This window comes from Daucus carota, chromosome 7 (genome assembly GCF_001625215.2).
Source record: "Daucus carota subsp. sativus chromosome 7, DH1 v3.0, whole genome shotgun sequence".
Classification (NCBI taxonomy): Eukaryota; Viridiplantae; Streptophyta; class Magnoliopsida; order Apiales; family Apiaceae; genus Daucus; species Daucus carota.
This window is the reverse complement of record NC_030387.2, coordinates 29,010,282-29,029,388: the sequence shown is the minus strand read 5'-3', so window position 1 is coordinate 29,029,388 and position 19,107 is coordinate 29,010,282. Positions and strand designations below refer to the sequence as shown.

At 35.4% G+C, this 19,107-nt stretch overlaps 5 protein-coding genes across 7 annotated transcripts in view; 2 read left to right on the top strand and 3 right to left on the bottom strand.

Annotated features, from left to right (window-relative positions):
• LOC108195762 (BEACH domain-containing protein C2) overlaps nt 1-1,193 on the top strand; it is a 36,603-nt gene extending 35,410 nt beyond the window's left edge. For both annotated transcript variants that reach the window (XM_017362711.2, XM_064081772.1), the window contains one exon: nt 762-1,193. In XM_017362711.2, the coding sequence (XP_017218200.1) occupies nt 762-836 (75 nt within the window). In that variant the 3' untranslated portion in view covers nt 837-1,193. The remainder of the gene's footprint in view (nt 1-761) is intronic.
• An 856-nt stretch (nt 1,194-2,049) lies between these two features.
• On the bottom strand, nt 2,050-6,016 carry LOC108193437 (putative disease resistance protein RGA4). Its single transcript, XM_017360087.2, has 2 exons — nt 2,393-6,016; nt 2,050-2,297 (listed from the first exon to the last, which is right to left on the bottom strand). The coding sequence occupies exons 1-2, from the start codon at nt 5,872-5,874 to the stop codon at nt 2,276-2,278; spliced, it is 3,504 nt and encodes a 1,167-aa protein (XP_017215576.1). The 5' UTR covers nt 5,875-6,016; the 3' UTR covers nt 2,050-2,275.
• Nucleotides 6,017-6,308: 292 nt separating this feature from the next.
• LOC108194859 (putative disease resistance protein RGA4) lies at nt 6,309-10,134 on the bottom strand. Of its 2 annotated transcripts, none has more exons than XM_017361797.2 (2): nt 6,954-8,759; nt 6,309-6,868 (listed from the first exon to the last, which is right to left on the bottom strand). In XM_017361797.2, exons 1-2 carry the CDS (start codon nt 8,727-8,729, stop codon nt 6,863-6,865), a joined length of 1,782 nt encoding a protein of 593 aa, XP_017217286.2. In that variant the 5' UTR covers nt 8,730-8,759; the 3' UTR covers nt 6,309-6,862. The 2 variants fall into 2 exon arrangements, 1 of the variants encoding a protein (XP_017217286.2); XR_010285744.1 differs by having other exon boundaries at nt 6,311-6,868; nt 6,954-10,134.
• A 1,326-nt stretch (nt 10,135-11,460) lies between these two features.
• LOC108194263 (peptidyl-prolyl cis-trans isomerase CYP18-1) lies at nt 11,461-14,446 on the top strand. Its single transcript, XM_017361213.2, has 5 exons — nt 11,461-11,596; nt 11,691-11,765; nt 12,637-12,798; nt 13,858-14,016; nt 14,116-14,446. The coding sequence occupies exons 1-5, from the start codon at nt 11,594-11,596 to the stop codon at nt 14,197-14,199; spliced, it is 483 nt and encodes a 160-aa protein (XP_017216702.1). The 5' UTR covers nt 11,461-11,593; the 3' UTR covers nt 14,200-14,446.
• Nucleotides 14,447-15,011: 565 nt separating this feature from the next.
• LOC108193475 (protein TIC 20-I, chloroplastic) lies at nt 15,012-18,732 on the bottom strand. Its single transcript, XM_017360142.2, has 3 exons — nt 18,590-18,732; nt 17,307-17,494; nt 15,012-15,854 (listed from the first exon to the last, which is right to left on the bottom strand). The coding sequence occupies exons 2-3, from the start codon at nt 17,470-17,472 to the stop codon at nt 15,214-15,216; spliced, it is 807 nt and encodes a 268-aa protein (XP_017215631.1). The 5' UTR covers nt 17,473-17,494; nt 18,590-18,732; the 3' UTR covers nt 15,012-15,213.
• Between the last annotated feature and the right edge of the window lie 375 nt (nt 18,733-19,107).

Genomic DNA, 19,107 nt, shown 5'->3' with positions numbered 1-19,107 from the left:
TGTAGGTTTGACTGTGAAGCATAACCAGTCTTCTCTTGTAGTCGAACTGCATAGCTCTGCAAGTCCCACTTAGACTGTTGAGCAGCTAACTTGGTCACTTTGCCCATTCCCAGCTTCATGGCATATTTTGTGATTCATATTTTTTAAATGCTAAATAGTAATTATATTAAATCAATAAGAAAATACATCATCAAGCACTGTATACTAGAGTGTCAAGCATAGAGGAACAAATTCTAACTCGTACAAAAATCCAACTAGAAACAGGAAAATGCAATAAAGGGCATGCCCTGTATCAATTCCTTGAGAAAGAAGTAATATTACTGAAGAATTTAAAGTTTCAACAATTTTTTACACTTTATGGGATGACAAATGAGATTACTTTCTTCCAACTCTGTTCTACTATAAAAACCATGTATGAAGCTTGTGTTTTGTTCGGTTGCCCATAACTTTTGGATCCCATGCTGTAGTTTTTGGTCCCATACTTATCATAATGTGCAATAGTTAATATAAATTTTTAAATGCATTCCTTTTAATCAAATTTTTCCTTGAGTCCTTTGAGAGGGACACATAATTTTTGTGTATACAATTTAGTGATATAGTTCTGCATACTGGTTTTGTTGTACCCCCAGATTTGCAGTTTCAGTTCTATGTTTCTCCAGTTCTGTGCTTGCATACATTGTATGGCATGTAGTTGACACTACTTATTTTTTATAATGTTCAAGTAGTACGTGATTTCTAATATTTTTTTTTCTTACTTGCAGTTGAGCTTGAAGGTTGTAGATCAAATGCTCAAACTTGGTTGGGAAGGTGACGGACTTAGCCCCCTTATAAAGTGATCATTTTTTTGTTGCCATAACCATTCATCTGGCAGAGGCAATTTTTGAAAGAAGCCTTTTTAATGAATACAACATACAAATTACTTTTGTGCCTTCAATATTAAAAGTTATCATCAATTGGCATATAGCTGCTGTGTGTGAGTGTTAAATATATGTTTCCCACCAGGAGATAGAGGGAAACTTTATAGATAGTATAGTGCATTGTTGTCTATTAGGTTACCAAAGAACTAAATATAGGTACCCCATTCATCGGTTGTAATCTTTTGTCTCGGTTGAGATTGTATGTATGTCTTAGAAATTGAGATTGTATATGTCTGATACTTTAACATCAACGTAAATAAAAGATAATTTAATATATGTCACTTGTGTGACATTTTGTCTGCTACAAAATTCTCATAATCTTAGTTATGTTTTTCCTATGAATTATATATTGAATAACTATATTGTGGGATAGAAGTCTGGAGTTGATAAGTAGTGATCACAATTCTAGATTGGTTAAAAGTAACAGAGGCTTAGTTTGTCAATGGCAGGATAGCCTAGCCAAACAGGGTGACAGAATCTGCACAACACTGTTAGACTTTGATGTTGTACAGTTTTTATTTATTTTATTATATGTGCTACATAACAGATCCTAGAAAGTTATGTGAATTTTTTTTTGGAGGTATTCTTATTACTTATGCGCTACATCTCCATGAATGTAGATGAGTAACTCCATATTCATTGAACACCGATGGCAGATATTTATTCATAATATATACTTGAGAGAGCTGATCATTGCTCTAATTGTTTTGGGTATGTGGTGGTTGAATATTACATTTTCATGTTCAAGGATATTACATTTTCATGTTCAATCGAAATAAAACCAAAATAACATAATTAAGGAGGTGATTATGGTTGGAAATTGTGTGTAGGTATTTATTTATTTTTTCTGAAAAGACTGTAGGTATTTTTTTTATTTTTTTTTTGACTAATATGGCTTATAGCATTAGTATATGTTCTAAGATATTCTCGAGATAATCCTGAGTGGAACCCAGGACATGGGCGGAGGATAAGCCGTTAACTACTGAGTTATCCAATTGTGCTCGTGCTAAAAAAAAGAGTGTAGGTATTTATTTAGATATTGCTTAGAGTCATTAATTTGTTTTCCTAGTTCAAAAGTCCGGTAAAAAATAGAGCCAATGAATGGAAACCAAGAAGTCCATACTTATCAAAGTCCTGTGAAAAATTCAATATTTAAACTTTAAAAGAAAAATAAAAACTTATAAGTAAATTATGAAAGTAGAGTTTATATTCACCTTAAAAAGTATGCGGGTGATTGAAAAAAATTAACAAAACATACTACAAGAGTTAACAAAATCTTTAGGTAGGACATGTTGAATGATAACACGGTCTCTGCCATTATCTTTGATCAGCAAGCAGAAATGAAGGGAGCAAAATGTTCACAGCCACCTGGTTCCGTCCCTAATTCAGGAAGAAAACCATGGTATATCAGTCAAATAAGTAACAAAAAAAAGCACACAGATAAGTTGCTGGTAGCTAATAGAGTGGTATTTTACCATATAATATCCGGAATATGTTGAATCTTGAACCATTCTGTCCCACTCCCCTTAGTACATCTTTCTTTCAGAACAGGACACCCATTGATCTCCAGGAATTTAAGGGTATGTGACTCACTAAATGTTGGCAAACTCCTCAAATTCTTGCAATTCCAAATATGTAAGCCCTCAAGAGATGGTAGTCTTGCTATTGATTCTGGAAGAGCTCTCAATCCTTCAAAATCACGTATGTTTAGATGAGTCAAGTAAGGGAAGGCCGAGGAGAGACGATCATCAAGTTTTCCTTCGGGTATTATTGACTCTACCTTTTCTCTCCCAATCAGTGCTAGCTTGGATAGATTAGGAAAAGAGATCGGAGAAGAAGAGAAAGCAGGCCATGGAAACTCATCTGATTCCTCTGAGAACCGACTTAATGACAATCTTACAAGTGTGGACCTCATGCTCTGAACAAATGTCCACTCTAAAAGAGAGGGACAACTTCCAATCATCAGATATTTCAAGCCAACTGAGTCCTCAAATACATTAATACTAGTTAGATCATGACAATTAACCACTCTCAATCCCTGCATAGCCACACCTAGTGTTAGACGTGTCAAGCCCGGACAGTCATTAAGGTTTAAAAGTGTCAAAGACTTGGAATTTTGTTTCAATAGCTTGTCCATTAGAGCATTGATATTTTGAGAAGAAGATGAGGCTCCGTCTCTGTTACTAATATCATTAAGTCGTAGCTCTGTGAGAGAGCTAACCTTATTGCTCAGCGTTTCTAGTATCATGCTGTTGTGTCTAATTTTTAACTTCTTTAAGGATGGGAGACTACTACTCGGGATCCTTCTCAACTCTGAACAACTCATGATTTCCAAGACCTCGAGTTTAGGAAATACTACTAAAGCACTTAGGTCTTTAAGGCCTGTACTCATAATTGGTTCTAGCCATTCTTCAAGCTTTGGCAAATCGCACAAACTCAGTTTTGTTAGTGATGGATACAGTGTTGTGACCAATTTTGCTGGCCCACTGTTACTGAACTCACTACTGCCACTGTAAACATCTCCATGAAAGTCACTCTTGATAACCCTGACATCTCTCATCCTACATATCTCCATTTCCCTCAATTTAGGAAGGTGGCCGAGTGGTGGAAATTCTTCACATCTGTTACAATCACTCAGTGTGATTCTAACTAAGTTTGTCATCATTGCAATCCATGATGCAATGTTCTTCCCCTTAAAATCAAGAATTGTCAGTTCTTTCAGATTTGGGTGAGGTGTCAATCCTTCCATCACATCCTCGTCGTTGTATTCTACTTCTTCCATTTCATTTTCGTTGTTGCTCCAGACTAACTTCAGCCGCTCAATATTAGACTTTGTACCCAAACATGCCTTGGCGGCTTCTTCAATACTTTTTATGTCACCAAGGCCATAAAGCTCCAGTGTACCTCTAATATTTTCCAGCCCTCCCAAATGCTCAACAAGACAATTATTATCTCTGCTTACAACAAAATGAGGCAAAGTTTGCAGACTAATTAACCTCTCTATACCAATAAACATGCACCTTGTTCTAGGATTGTTGTTCACATAGTTTCTCTTAATAACAAAGTGTCTCAAGTTAATTAAGTTACAAAACCTTTTTGGAAGCTCCTGTAGAGGCCCAACTCTCAGAGTCTGCAAGTTGTAGAGTCTTGTGATGTTATTTGGCAAGCTGAGAGAACTTGGGATATCAAGATATTTAAGGTTCTTTAAAGTCCCGATAGACTTTGGTAATTCTTCAAGAAGTATACTAGAACTAATCACCAGTACTCTCAAGTGTTTAAGATTGAGTAACATCAGACCAAATACAGTACAATCTGCATACAGTGCTTGTACTAAATCTATGTATGCCTCAACTTTTTGTGCTTTTACATCCTTAAAACCTTTCAGTCTTACATATTTTGCCTTCGATAGCTGATTAAAATCATGACTTGGCATTGCAGTAGCAGAGTAACTACTTGACACATCTAATGCAAGATCATGCACCAGATCATGCATCTTGCAACAGGTGATGTTGCCGTATTCATCTCTTTCCACATCTTGTAGCAAAGAATTCCACAACAAGATGCTAAAGTATTCGTTGCCAATGTCTTCTGCTAGCGCCTTCCTGTCATCATGAGGTGAAAGGAATCCTAATGCCATCCATGTATGTACTAGTTCATCTTTGTAGATGACAGAATCCTTTGGAAAAATAGAAAAATAAGCAAAACATCGTTTCAGGCCTGAATAAGGTAAATTATCATATGACAGTCTTAAGGAAGGCAATACATCTTTTGATTTCCACATTTCACTATCTTTGATTAACTGCCATTCCTGCTTAGACTTCTTTGAATGCAACAAACCGCCAAGTGCTTTTATTGCCAGAGGTAGGCCACCACACCTTTCAACCATGCTTCTCCCCAAGCCTGCAAATGTTTCATTCTCTGAATCTCTTCTGGGTGAATATGCTCGTTGCTTGAACAATGCCCAACTATCTTGCTCTGATAGTTTTTTCACTGGATAAGGAACACAATATTTCATGGTATTAATGACTTCTTGTTTACGAGTTGTCACCAAAATAGTGCTGCCTCTTGCACCACCAACTCCAAGCAAAGAATTTCGCAACTTCTCCCACTCCCCTGATTCCTCATTCCAGACATCATCTAGCACGAGTAAAAACCTTTCATCCTTAACATTTTTTTGAAGCGCATAGATCACTCCTTGAGTATTTTTCAACACTGAAGTGGCTGAAGTGAGTGATTCGACCATTTCGTTTAAAATCCTCATGAAATCAAAATCATGTGACACAGTAACCCACATCCTCTTAGGAAACATTTTTATTACTTCCTCCCTATTGTAAACCATACGAGCAAGAGTTGTTTTTCCTTGACCTCCCATACCGACAATAGCAATAACTGGTAAATCATGTTCATGATGATTTTTGCACAATGTTTGGACTAAATATGATACATCATCATCTCTTCCAAATATTTCAGACTCCTCTTCAAAGGGTGGGGTGTTTCGAATCTCTCTCGGTTGCACAACTGAAACTACATGTGCTACAGGCTGAAGACCAAGATCTCCAGCCCATTTGAAAAGTTTGTCAAAAGAAGCATGAATAGAGTTGATCTTGTGAGCCACCTTGAAACGATATAATAAGGTGTTTTTAGAAGGAATAAAGAAGTCTCTTACCTTATGACCATCCTCCACTTTTCTTCGAGTAGCTTCGTATACAAGTTCATCCATAAGAGCATCAGCTACATGAGCCACTGCTTCGAGTTTGTTGAACCAGTTTTGGACAGCAGACATGGTTAGTTTCTTGGTAGCAGCATCAGACAAGAGAGCGTCAATTGATTCCAGCCTTCCGCGCATTGTCTGGAGTTGTTGATGGATATTCCAAGCCTGAATAACTTCTTCAGTTACAAGTGAAACAAGCTTTATAAGCAGTCCACTAGCAAGATCAGCTCCAATTGGATCAGCCATCTTCTGCAGGTATTTTCTTCTTATTTTTCTTTTTGCTAACTGGTATTTTCTTATCTTGTGGGTCTGGTATATGTGGAGATCTATTTTGATACTTTAAAATCACTGATTAAGTCTAACACCTATGTTAGTTAAGATTCACGATACTTAGGAATTAAAATTGTATAATTTGTACAGTCTATATATTTTGTCACCATTTTTATTTGCTAATTTTCAAGCATGTGAAAGCAATTATCTGCAACATATTAGTCAACCAAAACAAAAGTAGAGTACTATCAACTTGGCAACTTTATAAGTTGTAATGGAGACATGAGCTTGTGGTTTCAAGAACTTACTGAAGTCTTCGTCAACTCATAGATATAGTAATTTGCGTCCACATCGGAGGATTGCTTAATCTTGTATTTTTCATGTGCACGCTCTACATTTTAGTAGTTCTTCGGTAGTTTTTACAACAAGATCTGCAAATCTCTCTGGTTTTTGTAAATACATTTTCGTCACGGTATTTCGGGTAAAATTTATGTATAGAAACTGAAGAGTATGACAAGAGTGACAATAGGCTGAATATTTCAGATGAATGTATGACTGACAATGACACTATTTTAGCCATCAAGAACTGTAAAAATTAGAAAATTTGCATGTCACTAACAAGACACTGTTCTTTCAGGTATTTCATACATTGCAACTAAGATATTACAGATAGATTAGCTTAGGAAAACAAGTTACAGAAGAGGAGAATAACTCCGACGAGAAGGGGCTTAATTTTAATGTCACGAGTGTGGAACTGACATTTTGGGCAGATTCTGGGAGAGAGGGGCAATCATAAGATCTTTTAGACTACTTTAGGCTTCAACCATCGTAATAGTAGTTAGATGAGGACCATTATAAACTTCTAATTGTATAATTGCCTGAATTTACGGAATCTGTTTGTCGAATGTGTTTGCATGAACCTCTCTTTCCCAGGCTCCAAGCTCCTCCTGCATTACCCTTATATTCATACCTGATTCAACAAATGAATTCAAATAGGTAAAGAAAATCAACAATGTAAAATCAAAAAGTAGAAGGACTAGTTAGATGTACTTTACCAATTTATAGTTGGAATACAATGAATTCATCCAATTCCCTTCCTTCAAGTTAGGACACTCAGATATAAGGTGGTTCAAAGCGCTTAACTCTTTAATTACGTTAATACTAGTGAGATTAGGGCAATCAACAACTTTTAATGTGTCAAGAGCAACAAAAAGGCTAAAAGTCAGGCATGTCAAGCCCTGACAGTGATCTAGTTTCAAATTTGTCAGAGTCAGGGAACTGTTTTTCAAGAGCTCCTCCAATACTGAGTCCATGTTTGATTTAGAAGAAGAGCATCCTCCATCTCCGTCGCTGATATTTGTGAGTCGTAAGTTCGTGAGAGAGCTAAGCTTTGTGCTCATTGTTTCTAGTATCTTGCTGCTGTCTAAATTTTTGATTTCCAACTCCTTCAAGGACAGAAAACAACTTTTCGGGATCCTTCTCAGCTTTGAACAACTCACTATTTCCAATACCTCAAGTTTGGGAAATACTTGAACAGGACCTTGCTCTTCATTGTATGTGTTCACTAAGGGTTCTAGCCATTCTTCTAGCTTTGGCAAATCCCACAGAATCAATCTTGTCAATGATGGATAGATTGTAGTGCAACTTTCACTGAACTCACTACTACCTCTACCAAGACCTCCATAGAAATGGCTTCCAATGACCCTGAGTGCATCCATCCCATTTATATCCATCTCCCTCAGCTTAGGCAAGTGACCCAATTGCGGAAAGACTTCACATCTTTTGCAATTTCTCAATGTGACTTTCACCAAGTTCGTCATCATTGTAATCCATGATGCAAACTTCCTCCCCATAAAATTGATGATCGTCAGCTCTAACAAATTTGTGTGAGGTTTCAGTCCTTCCATCACATCCTCATCGTTGTATTCTCTTTTTTCCATCACATCTTCCTTGTTCCTCCAGACTAACTTTAAACGCTCAATATTAGGCTTTGTATGCAAACTTGCCATACTTGCTTCTTCCATGTTATCTATGTCTCCAAGGCCATAGAGCTCTAGTTTACCCCTAAGGTTTTTGAGCCCTCCAAGTTGTCTAACGAGGCACATTTTATCTTTACTCACAACAAAATGAGGCAGCGTTTGTATACAGGTTAACCTCCCTATCCCAGTAAACACACATCTTCTTTGAGAATATGCATTCTCAATGTACAAATGTCTCAAGTTGATTAAGTTGCAAAACTTTTTAGGAAGCTCGTCTAAATCCCAAACTCTCAATGTCTGCAAGTTGTAGAGCTCCGTGATGTAGCTAGGCAACCTATAGCGGGAACATGAGATATCCAGATGTTTGAGATATTTCATCTTCCCCAATGAACTTGGCAACTTATTAGTAACTCCATCAGCGTTCAAAACCAGAACAGTCAAGCGTTTGAGGTAAGGTAACACATCGGCAAGGATACGGGTGCCTGCAAACAATATTTGTACTCTTTCAAAGTTTTTCTGTGGTTTTATATCTAAAACCCCTTCATCAACCCTCACGTACATAGCCTGGGATATATGGTTGAATTGATCATGACCGGCCTTCACAGTTAGAGAATGATGTTTAGATAGATCTTGAGCAAGATCATGTACTAAATCATGCATCTTGCAACGTTTGATGTTTCCAAATGCATCTCTTTCAACTTCTTGTAACAATGAATTCCACAATAAAATGTTGAAGTACTCGTTGCCAAAATCTTCCATCAGCATGTTACTTCCCAAAGGAGGAAAGAGGAACCCTAGTGCCATCCATATTTGTACCAATTCATCCTTATAAATGTCAGAATCTTTTGGCATTATAGAGCAATATACAAAACATCGTTTCAAAGAGGATAAGGTAAATTATCATACGACAACCTTAAGGAAGAGAGTACACCTTTTGATTTCCATATTTCACTGTTGTCTATCAGCAACCACTCTTGTTCGGACTTCTTTGAATGCAATAAACTCCCTAGTGTTTTTATTGCCAAGGGCAGGCCGCCACACCTTTCAACCATTCTTCTGCCCAAGGTCTTAAATATCTCCGTCTCTAAAACTCCTTCATGAGAAAATGCTCTTTGCTTGAACAATTCCCAGCTATATTCCATTGATAACTTTTCCACACTATAACAAACTGAGCATCGCATGGTATCTACCACCTCCTGTTTACGCGTGGTGACTAAAATATTACTTCCTCTCGCAGCACCAACTCCAAGCAAAGAATTCCTCAAGTTGTCCCAATCCCCCTGTTTCTCATTCCACACATCATCTAGCACGAGTAAAAACCTCACCCCTTTTAGCTTCTTTTGAAGATAATTGATGAGTCCTTCTATATTCTCCAACGTGGAAGGCCTTGAAGTGAGAGATACCACCATTTGATTCAAAATTTTCATAAAATCAAAATCATCAGATACAGTCACCCACATCCTCTTAGGAAACTTATTAATCACATCATCCTTATTGTAAACCATACGAGCCAGAGTCGTCTTGCCTTGACCTCCCATTCCCACCACAGCAATGACTTGTAAATCCTGTTCATGATTTTTGCACACTGTCTGGACTAAATATGATATATCATCATCTCTTCCTACAATTTTTGCCTCATCTTCAAAAGGTGGGGTGTTACGAATCTCCCTTGGTTGCGCAATGGAACTTAAATGCGCTATGGGCTGAAGTCCCAGATCTCCAGCCACTTTAAAAATGTTGTCAAAAGATGTTTGAATAGACTTGATCTTATGAGCCACCTTGAAACGATATAACATGCTATTTTTAGAAGGGATGAAGAAGTTCCTTACTGCGTGATGATCTTCCACTTTTTTTTCGAGTAACCTCGTATGCAAGTTCATCCATAAAAACATCAGCAACGTTAGCGAGAGCTTCGAGTTTGTTGAACCAGTTTTGGACAGCAGGCATGGTCAGATTCCTAGTATTAGCATCAGACAAGAGAGCATCAATTGATTCCAACCTTTTCCGGAGTGTCTCGAGGTCATCGTGAAGATTCCAAGCCTGAATAACCTCTTCAGTTGCAAGTAAAACAACCTTTTGAACCAGTCCACTGGCAATATCAACTACAGACATCTTTTCTTAATTTTGTTGTCTGATTCTTAGGTATATTATTCCTGGTGGTAAGACAATGAAACTAGAATTTAGTTTTAGTCGGGGCGGATCTAGGAAGGTAGTTTTAGTGGGCACTAAGCAAATTTGCGGAAAACAGTGTATATTTTAGGGGACATGGACAGTCTGGGGTCAACTTATGTTTCTTGCGTGAATTACATTTCTTGATTTTTAAAAGCTAATTTCAGCGCCTGTTTTGTTGATTTGTGTATAACGTTATGTGGAACAGTGATTTGCTCTAGGCTTTGACCGTGAAAGACATGTTAATTAAGATTGGATAAGATAAGCTCAAATTTGGCATTGTACTAGTACAAAGTCTGATAAATTCCCTCGGTAGCAAATACAAAGATCATATTCACCTCTAAATTATAATCACCGGAAAAAGAAGAAGAAGAAGTTTCCGATATGATGAGTGAGGTTAAATTGTAAGCTCTCTATGATAAATTCTGCTTGATGCTCAACCACGTGAAGACTGATATCTCGAAATTCAAATAATGAAAAAAGCACACAATCACACACATTACTCATTCATGAGCTAGAACTCTTGACTACTGAGGTCAAGTATGTAAAAGCCAAAAGGACACCATGTTGGGCAATATTTTGTTGCATTTCATAAGATCCTGAAGCCCTTTAAAGACACTGTTGATAAGACCGATTCGAGTTATGCATGCCACTCTTACTACTTTACAGTCATGTGCTCAAAAATTGTTATTTTGTGGTGGCTTCGAGAGGAACTATTTTGCGTTTTAAAAGAACATAATGATACATCGTGTAGCATTTTGCTGGGTTAAAATAACAAAACAATACACGATATCTAGCATTTTTTTTCTACATTAAAAACACTAGATTATTTGGCGCTAATAACTAGTATTTGGATCATTTTCCTCAACTCTCATTACTTCTAGATTTTGTGAAATCTGGGCCCATTTTTCCAACTTACTCTTGTATTTTAAGAAGCTGAAATCCTGTACTATTTTTTTTTTCCCACAAAATCCTGCACTATTTACTAAACTACAATTTTAACTATTGATAATCATATTTGATAATATTTTTTTGATATATATTATATAAATTTTAGTTAATATTTAATCCGTTCGATTGAAAAAGTTAAATGGAAAGACAGATTTGAAATGGAGAAAGTATGAGTATCAAAGGTTGGAGCTGATATGTTGACAAAACATACTCACTCCGTCCCAATGAATAATATACATTGGATTGAACACACAAAACATACTCACTCCGTCCCAATGAATAATATACATTGGATTGAACACAGAGACAAAAAAAAATAGTAAAAAATGAGTAAATATAGATGAAAAGTGGGTAAAGTGGTGGAAATCATTTATTTTTAATAAGAAAATAGTGGGTGTAATAATGTTTTTATTATTATAAAACGGAGATAGTGAAAGAATGCAAAGGGTGTAATAGTGTTTTATATCGTAAAAGATTGCTATTTTAAGAACCTATATAAACGATGATCGTCCTCAAAAAGAATTGACCCGACGGAGGCAGTATCTATCTAAGGCGCCTAACTAAAATTTCTTGACATTTGACTTCACTATCTTGCAATGGTAAGCCTATGCTATTCCCCTAGTCATTCCATCAAACATCTTGTGTGCAAGCTTTGTAAACCTAACTAAGCTATTTGTATTGTTTAATTCACAGTCAGTGACACTACATACCAATCTGGGTGATATCAAATGCGAGATCTTTTGCGATGAGGTCCCCAAAGCCTCTGAGGTTTGCTCATATCACCATCCACAAACCCTCAACTCGAATTATTATACCGCTTTCTATACTTGACATGTTTTTATAGTGCTTGTATAATTTTTATGTAACTGAATTAGGGGTTTTAAGTTTATGGGTTTATGATTGATGGATTTGATGTTTAGTCGATGGTTAAATTTCAAGTGGTTATTGGTTTTATTTTTTTGATTTAGTCGGGGTAACGTTGTGTTGGTATTCGACGATTTGTTTGGCCTTTTCTTGAGATTGAACGAATGTAGTTGTGAGGATATTGATAAGTGTGCGGTTATCGAATGGGAATTTGTGTATACGATGGAGGGTAATACCTGATAGCGTTAATTGCAATATTATAAGTTATGAGATTGATGATACAGAGATAGGGAATAAAGTCTTTTTCTGCTACCAGATAGATCACAGTATTGTATATTCGTGCATTTAGCATATTTTGATCTTGCCTTGAACTTTGAAGTCCTGGATGCCGGACTAGACCTAGAAAATGAAGTGAGGAAAAGGATGAAGTTGAGTAGTGGGGAAGGATCAGTCATTTACATACTTTTTTGTTGTTTCTGTTAATGATATGTTAGTTTTTTTCTTATTTGTCAATGCATATAGAAAAAGTTGTTGGCGTAATAGACCTGCTAAAGACCAGAGGAAAAATAATTCTGTAGCTTGTTAAAAGAATAACATGACAATGCTTCTATAGAGTAAATCTATTTCCTGAAGTGCAGTAATTAAAGGAAGTAGATGAACTGTTCAGTTCAGTCCTAATCCTAAATGTTATCTTCGACTCAAGGTGAACAGAGTCTCCTGTTATAAAATAAATTGTTTCATAGATGACATGCTTATCCTAATCGTTTTGGTGCAGAACTTTTTGGCACTCTGTGCAAGCGGCTACTATGATGGGACAATATTTCACAGAAATATTAAGGGTTTCATGATTCAAGGTGGAGATCCTACAGGTACGGGCAAAGGCGGGACCAGTATATGGGGAAAAAAGTTCAACGACGAAATAAGAGAGTCCCTGAAGGTATATGTTAATTTTATGAAAAATACTTGCTTTGGAATTTAATGTTTTGATATCTGAGAGTGTTGTGTGACATTTCTTTGAGGAGCATTACATATCAAATATTACCGTGAACAAGTATAAGGATGATTTTTGTAGCTTTAGGCTAAATATTTGTACCGCTCCTTTGAGTGCCATATGGAAACACCTAATTTGCTTCCTGTCATGTCTTTTGTTATTTGATTGAAAGATTAATATGAGCTTGGTGGAAAGTATGCAAAATATCTTCTTCTTTTTTTGGATATAGTTAATCACAAAATTACTGCAATGCTAATATTGCTGAAAGAAATTTTGTGGGTCAATTGCCTTATATATAGTGTTGTAGATGGTTTTGCAGCATGTTGAGATATATGATGTAATTTAAAGAATACTAGCCTTAAACCCGTGCAAAGCACGGGCGGCTATATAATTTTAAATTTATTATATATAATTTAAATTTTAACATCATTTTATTAGTGTTTTAGTATTAATGAATTTAAATTTTATTAAATTATATTAACAGACCGGTTATATTCACTTTAAAATTGAGCTTTTGCAATATTTTTTTTATATTTTTGATTGTTATTAATAATTATTATATAATAGTAATATATATTAATGATAGTAAATTTACTTTTTTTGTTTTTCAACAAATATAAATTATATTTAAAAGAATAATGGTGGAGTTTTTATCTTGTAGTATATCAAACTGTTTAGAGATGTAAGACTATGAGAACTGTACGTGCATTATAGAGTGAATCACCAACCCAACATGACTAAACCAAAATTTTGTACGACGACAAATTATACCCATGTTGTCTTATTATAGTATAGTATAGATAGTATAGATGATCATAATGTTTTGGGAGAATCCTGTATTATTTTTTTTTTTTTTGTCAGGGGAGGAGAATCATGTACTTTATTTCTGGAATTCATAGTATTTAGTTTAGTATTGGTTAATATCTATTAACGAGACCAAAGGAAAATTGAAGAAGACTGGCATGGACCATATGTTGTATTAATGTTTTTTAATCCTCTCTTCAGCATAATGCCAGAGGTGTACTTTCAATGGCAAACAGTGGGCCAAATACAAATGGCAGCCAATTCTTCATAGTGTATGGAAAGCAGCCACATCTAAATGGATTGTACACCATCTTTGGCAAAGTGATTCATGGTTTTGAAATTCTTGACATCATGGAGAAGGTAAGTTTATAGTGTTGACAATATGGTCTTGATTTTGTTCTTTTGAACACCTGACAAGAAGTCATTGTAACAGTCTAAATTTTTTAAGCGATTCCACAGACTCCAACTGGACCAGGGGATAGACCTCTTGCAGAAATCAGGCTCAATCGTGTGACTATACATGCCAACCCACTTGCTGTCTAGTGTTAACCTGGATCGTTGATATATAACTTGAACTCCACAGATCAGTAGGTTGGTGTAACTGAAGAAAGTAGATGGGTATGTACCATGTTAGGATACAATCATCTGCAACAGATCGAGAAACTGACTTTTGGCTCTCTCTGTGGTCAACAGTTGTGCTATTTTTTCATATTGTATGAGATGTGCCATTTCATGGTATTGACAGTTGCAATATATCTGTTGTCAATATCATTTCCTTGAGAGGTATCAACTATATTCTTTACCCTCTTGACAAATTATTTGGAAATATGGATCATACTTCATACATAGTTCTGCCCATTATATATGAATTTTGGCTCAATAAACCATAATCTATAAAGTAAATACTACAATTTTGTGCTCATGTTTATTACTCAAAATGATGCTCGAAATGCCAAAATCTCAGAAGTGCATAGGCTGAACTAATCGGTTAATCCTGATAATCGATTCAGGAATTATCAGAGATTTTTTTGATAAAACGAGTATTTTTAGTTAAATTGGATTGTAATCAATAAATTAGTGAAATATTTCTCAAGAATTAGTTAGAGCTTTTTTAATAAATGGAGAATTTCTAAAACATTATTTTTTTAAATAAATTGAACAACTACATAGTAAAAAAACACTGCAGCAGGCTGAAAAATACTTCAAAATTGCAAACAACCAACATGCAGCACTTTTCTTTTTTTTGCTAAAACACTTGGTGTCACTTGTTTTTAGCTGTAATGCTGCTGTACATATATAATGTTTCTACTATCTATCATGAACAGCTTTGATTTCCATCCATAAATAAATAAGAATATTAAAAAGGTAATTTATAAATTTGAAGGATAGATCTGTGAGATATGTCTGATTTGTGAGTTTTACAAAACCACTCTAATTAGCAAGGAAAAACATTACAATCGCCAATAACGTACATCAACAAATGTCATCACTTCTACATTTGCATTAAAAACTGAAACAGAGTCTCATTTCTAAATCTCTACTCAAACACTGGCCTAATTAATCATATGGGATCTGGATATAAGCTGCATCAGATACAAATGGTATGTCGGCATACATGCCAGCAAGAGCACACCTCATACTCTCTAAAACAGTGAAAAGGAAGGCAAATGCAAATCCTGTCCAGAAATGCATTCCAATTTTACCCCAATAAACAGCTCGAGGTAACCACCGACGACTCACCAACCCTATCACCTGCAAAGCAATCTCCAACAGCATTCCTATAACTACGTGAAATCTAAAGAAGTGCGGCCACTCCTTTCGTCTCACTATTGCAAGGTAAGCTACCAGGAAATAAGCAATCAGGAACCATGGTGGCAAATTTCCAAGAATTTGCAGGAACGGATAAGTCATAAATTCAAAATCTTCCAGAAAGGGATGGAGATGGTAGGCAGTCTCAGCGTACATCCATGTCTCATGAAGAGGCATCAAGTATGGGAGGCATGCCAAAGTTCTCCACCACCATCTTGGCTTCTTGGTCATGGCCGGGAACCTGAAACTAGTAGGGACATCTTTTGCTGCTCTGGGTGTAAAAACTGTTCTACGCCTCGCAGGTATCTTAGAGATAGCATCTGACAAGCCACAAAGATCGCCTTTAAGCAGTGGCGATGAACCAGCAAAAAGATGAGGAAACTGAACCCCTGAAATATAATCCGCTTGTTAGAAGAAAGGAAAAAGTGAAATAGTGGACCAACATATAAATAGCATAATAGATATAATAGCGGCAAAGAAAAGAACTAAACTTTAAGTTGTTTATAGCTCTAAAAGAGGAAAAGCTAGAGCATGTAAACTGATATCAGGAGGGACATGACACAGCAGAAAGATTTAACATTAGATATATAAATTCCTGATGTCAAGACGGAAAATCAAATTCACATATAGTAGACAGGTATACTATTAATGCATGTACAGTATATCTTTAGTTACTAAATCCACGTTGGTAGCTATAATTTAAAACTTTCAAATTGTCCTTCAAAAGAGTAATTAACAAGTTATATATACGTTCACACAATAAAATATGTTACAATCTCTACCCATCAATGTGTGGCATTTGTTTCCATTGTGGCACAAGTTTATCACATGAAATCAAATTTTGAGAGCGGAACTGGTGGAAACACCTTGTTAAAGTTTATGGATGTAGAGGCCCAGTGAAGCCATGAGAGCGGACTTATCATCAATATTAGCTCACTGTGATGCTCGCCCACATGTAACTCTAGAAGGATTGAAGGTGTCTTATACTAAATGTTGGGAGTCACTTGATTACCTCTACTTACAGTGTGTGATGAATAGAAGACTATGTACAATCTGTCAACCATTTTCAGGAGAATGCAGAGATATATGGAAAAATTGGTGGCACGGCAACAGATGATTGTCAAAGAGCACTAAGAGATGAAAGTGAGTGTTATAGAGAGCGTCTGGTGGGCACTAACAAGAAGCATGATATAGTAAACAACGTATCAACATCATAGTGTTTCCCAAGTCTTTTGCCATTTTTCTTGAATTATACAGACCGTACTGTATTTTGTGAATTCACTGAGACTTTCTGCTTAAGACCCTAATGTACTGACTATTCAGAACCTTAATCATACAAGGAAATCCAGTTTCTCCTTGACAGTGTGACGTATGTCTTTTATCTCTATCTATAATATAGTAAATGTTTTCCACTTCCTTCCCTATATGGTCCTGATGAAATGCATCCAGATCCTATTGTGCATTTTTGAAATCAGGAAAAAAAAATTCTTTGGGTGCAGAGTGTTGAAACTTATATTATAGCATTTTGTTTCATCAGGGAAAACTTCTGTATGGTTTTCCTGCAAGGACTTGAAAATAAGGTTTTGTTTACTGTGTTTTGGTAAGTTTAATGTGCAGTTCGGCATTATGGAACTTCTACTAGACTTGAACTTACATGTACTTGTCAAAAACAAATACATCGGGTAGATTGTAATGATCAACAAAGCAATGTGCGATGTGACACAAAACAAATCAAATAAAAATATAGCAGGATATGTACTTCTATCTTTTTGGGAGCCAGATGCAACATGTATTTTAGGCATAGATATTATATGCAGAAGAATATACTAAGAAACAAAAACCTTTTAGGGAGACGGAATTGAGCCCTTGATTAGATTTCCATGAATTTAGAATGCTTCTGGATTTAACAGCACGTACATTGGTAGCAAAAGCTGCATAATTAGATTTGGGAGTATTGTACTTCAAACAAGGACCTCTAGGCTTCAATGAGCAACCATTCAGAATCATATTCAGCTAAACTATCAATGACCTACATACATGTAAGCAGTTGTCAGTTTTATAGTTTAAGCAAAAGGAAAAAGATGTATCTAAGTTGCAATCAGTCACTATTTCTTTTTTTCTTTACTATTTTATTTTTTTGGCACAGGGAAAAAGAATCTAACTAACAGATTAGGGGCAGACCCAACAATGAACCATTGATAAATACAAGCGAAGATACACATCCATTTCAGTTTATGAATATTCGGAGGACAACAATCAATATCAAACATTACAAATATAATGAACCTTCTGTCTATCATCCATCTATCCCAAATCTAGAGATTACTGAGAACTTCATATATTCTCAGGAATCTCTTATTTTTTTTTGACACAAACTCTGGGTAGTTGAGCATCAACATGTTAATCAGCCAAAAATTGAGCAGTATGATAGAACATTAGGATCATATAAATGTACACCTAATTCTATACATAATAGGCCACTGTTAAATAATTTAAAACAACCCGCTATTCAGATAAACAAATCTAAATTACCCTGTGGGAGAAACAGCATAAGAAACTGAATTTTTTCAAAACCACATCAAACTGGTTCAAATCTCTATCACTAACTGTTTCTAAATAAGGTTCCGAATTCTACTACTTTAAGCATATGTCAGAAGCACCAAACTTTACGATCATAATCAGAATAAAAACCAGAATCTACATCACCCTAAAGCAGATGCAGAGACCACACATGAGATGAAACTTTCTACAGCCCAATCAAGCAAATACAAAACATTCCAATCTAGCAAAACAAAGAACCAATCTTTACCATCATCCAGCAAAAACACAACCAAAGAAACTCAAGTATATCAAAGAACGGCTCAATCTTATCCTAATTCCAACTGAAATCCCTTAAAATGACCAGAACCTTGACAAAAGACTGTAAAAAAGTCTCGATACACATAAATTTCAAATGGGTCTTCCAAGAATCACCAACAACAACAACCATTCATCTATAAACACCCAAATTAACTAACAACAATCACAATACATACACACTAATATATATCTTAAACCCCATTTCGAAAAATGCAGATTCAGTTTAGTATATGAGAAAATAAGATAGAGATGTAAAATTGCTTACACAGAAAGAGGATGATTTTAAAGAACCCAGATGTAATTGAGGGCCGGAAGGAGGAGAGTAAACAGAAGCATCAGTCTTATCGACTCGAACTTCGCTATTAGGTTTCCTTTTCTTCTGTTTTATCCTCTCAGCAAACTTCAATTTACTAAATTTGTAATTTCATTTTTATTGTTATAAACATGTAGATATTATAGACATTTTCGCTGAAATTTTATTTTGATTCCTTAATTATAATTTTATTATTACATTATTAGTATCAAACATCGACAATATAAAATGAGAAAATATAAATTATAATTATATTATTACAAAAAACCCTTCCAACAAAGTTTCTTTTGGATTTGGATGACTTGTTTGTAGTAAGAATTTTTGTTTAAACAGATATGTCATCTATCATCTATTGATTTGTCATTTAAAATTATTATATGTGTCTAAATTAAATAGATAAGCCATATAATTATAAAATTATTACTAATTATTTCTAATATTATAATATACACAAATCGGGTCAAATTCTA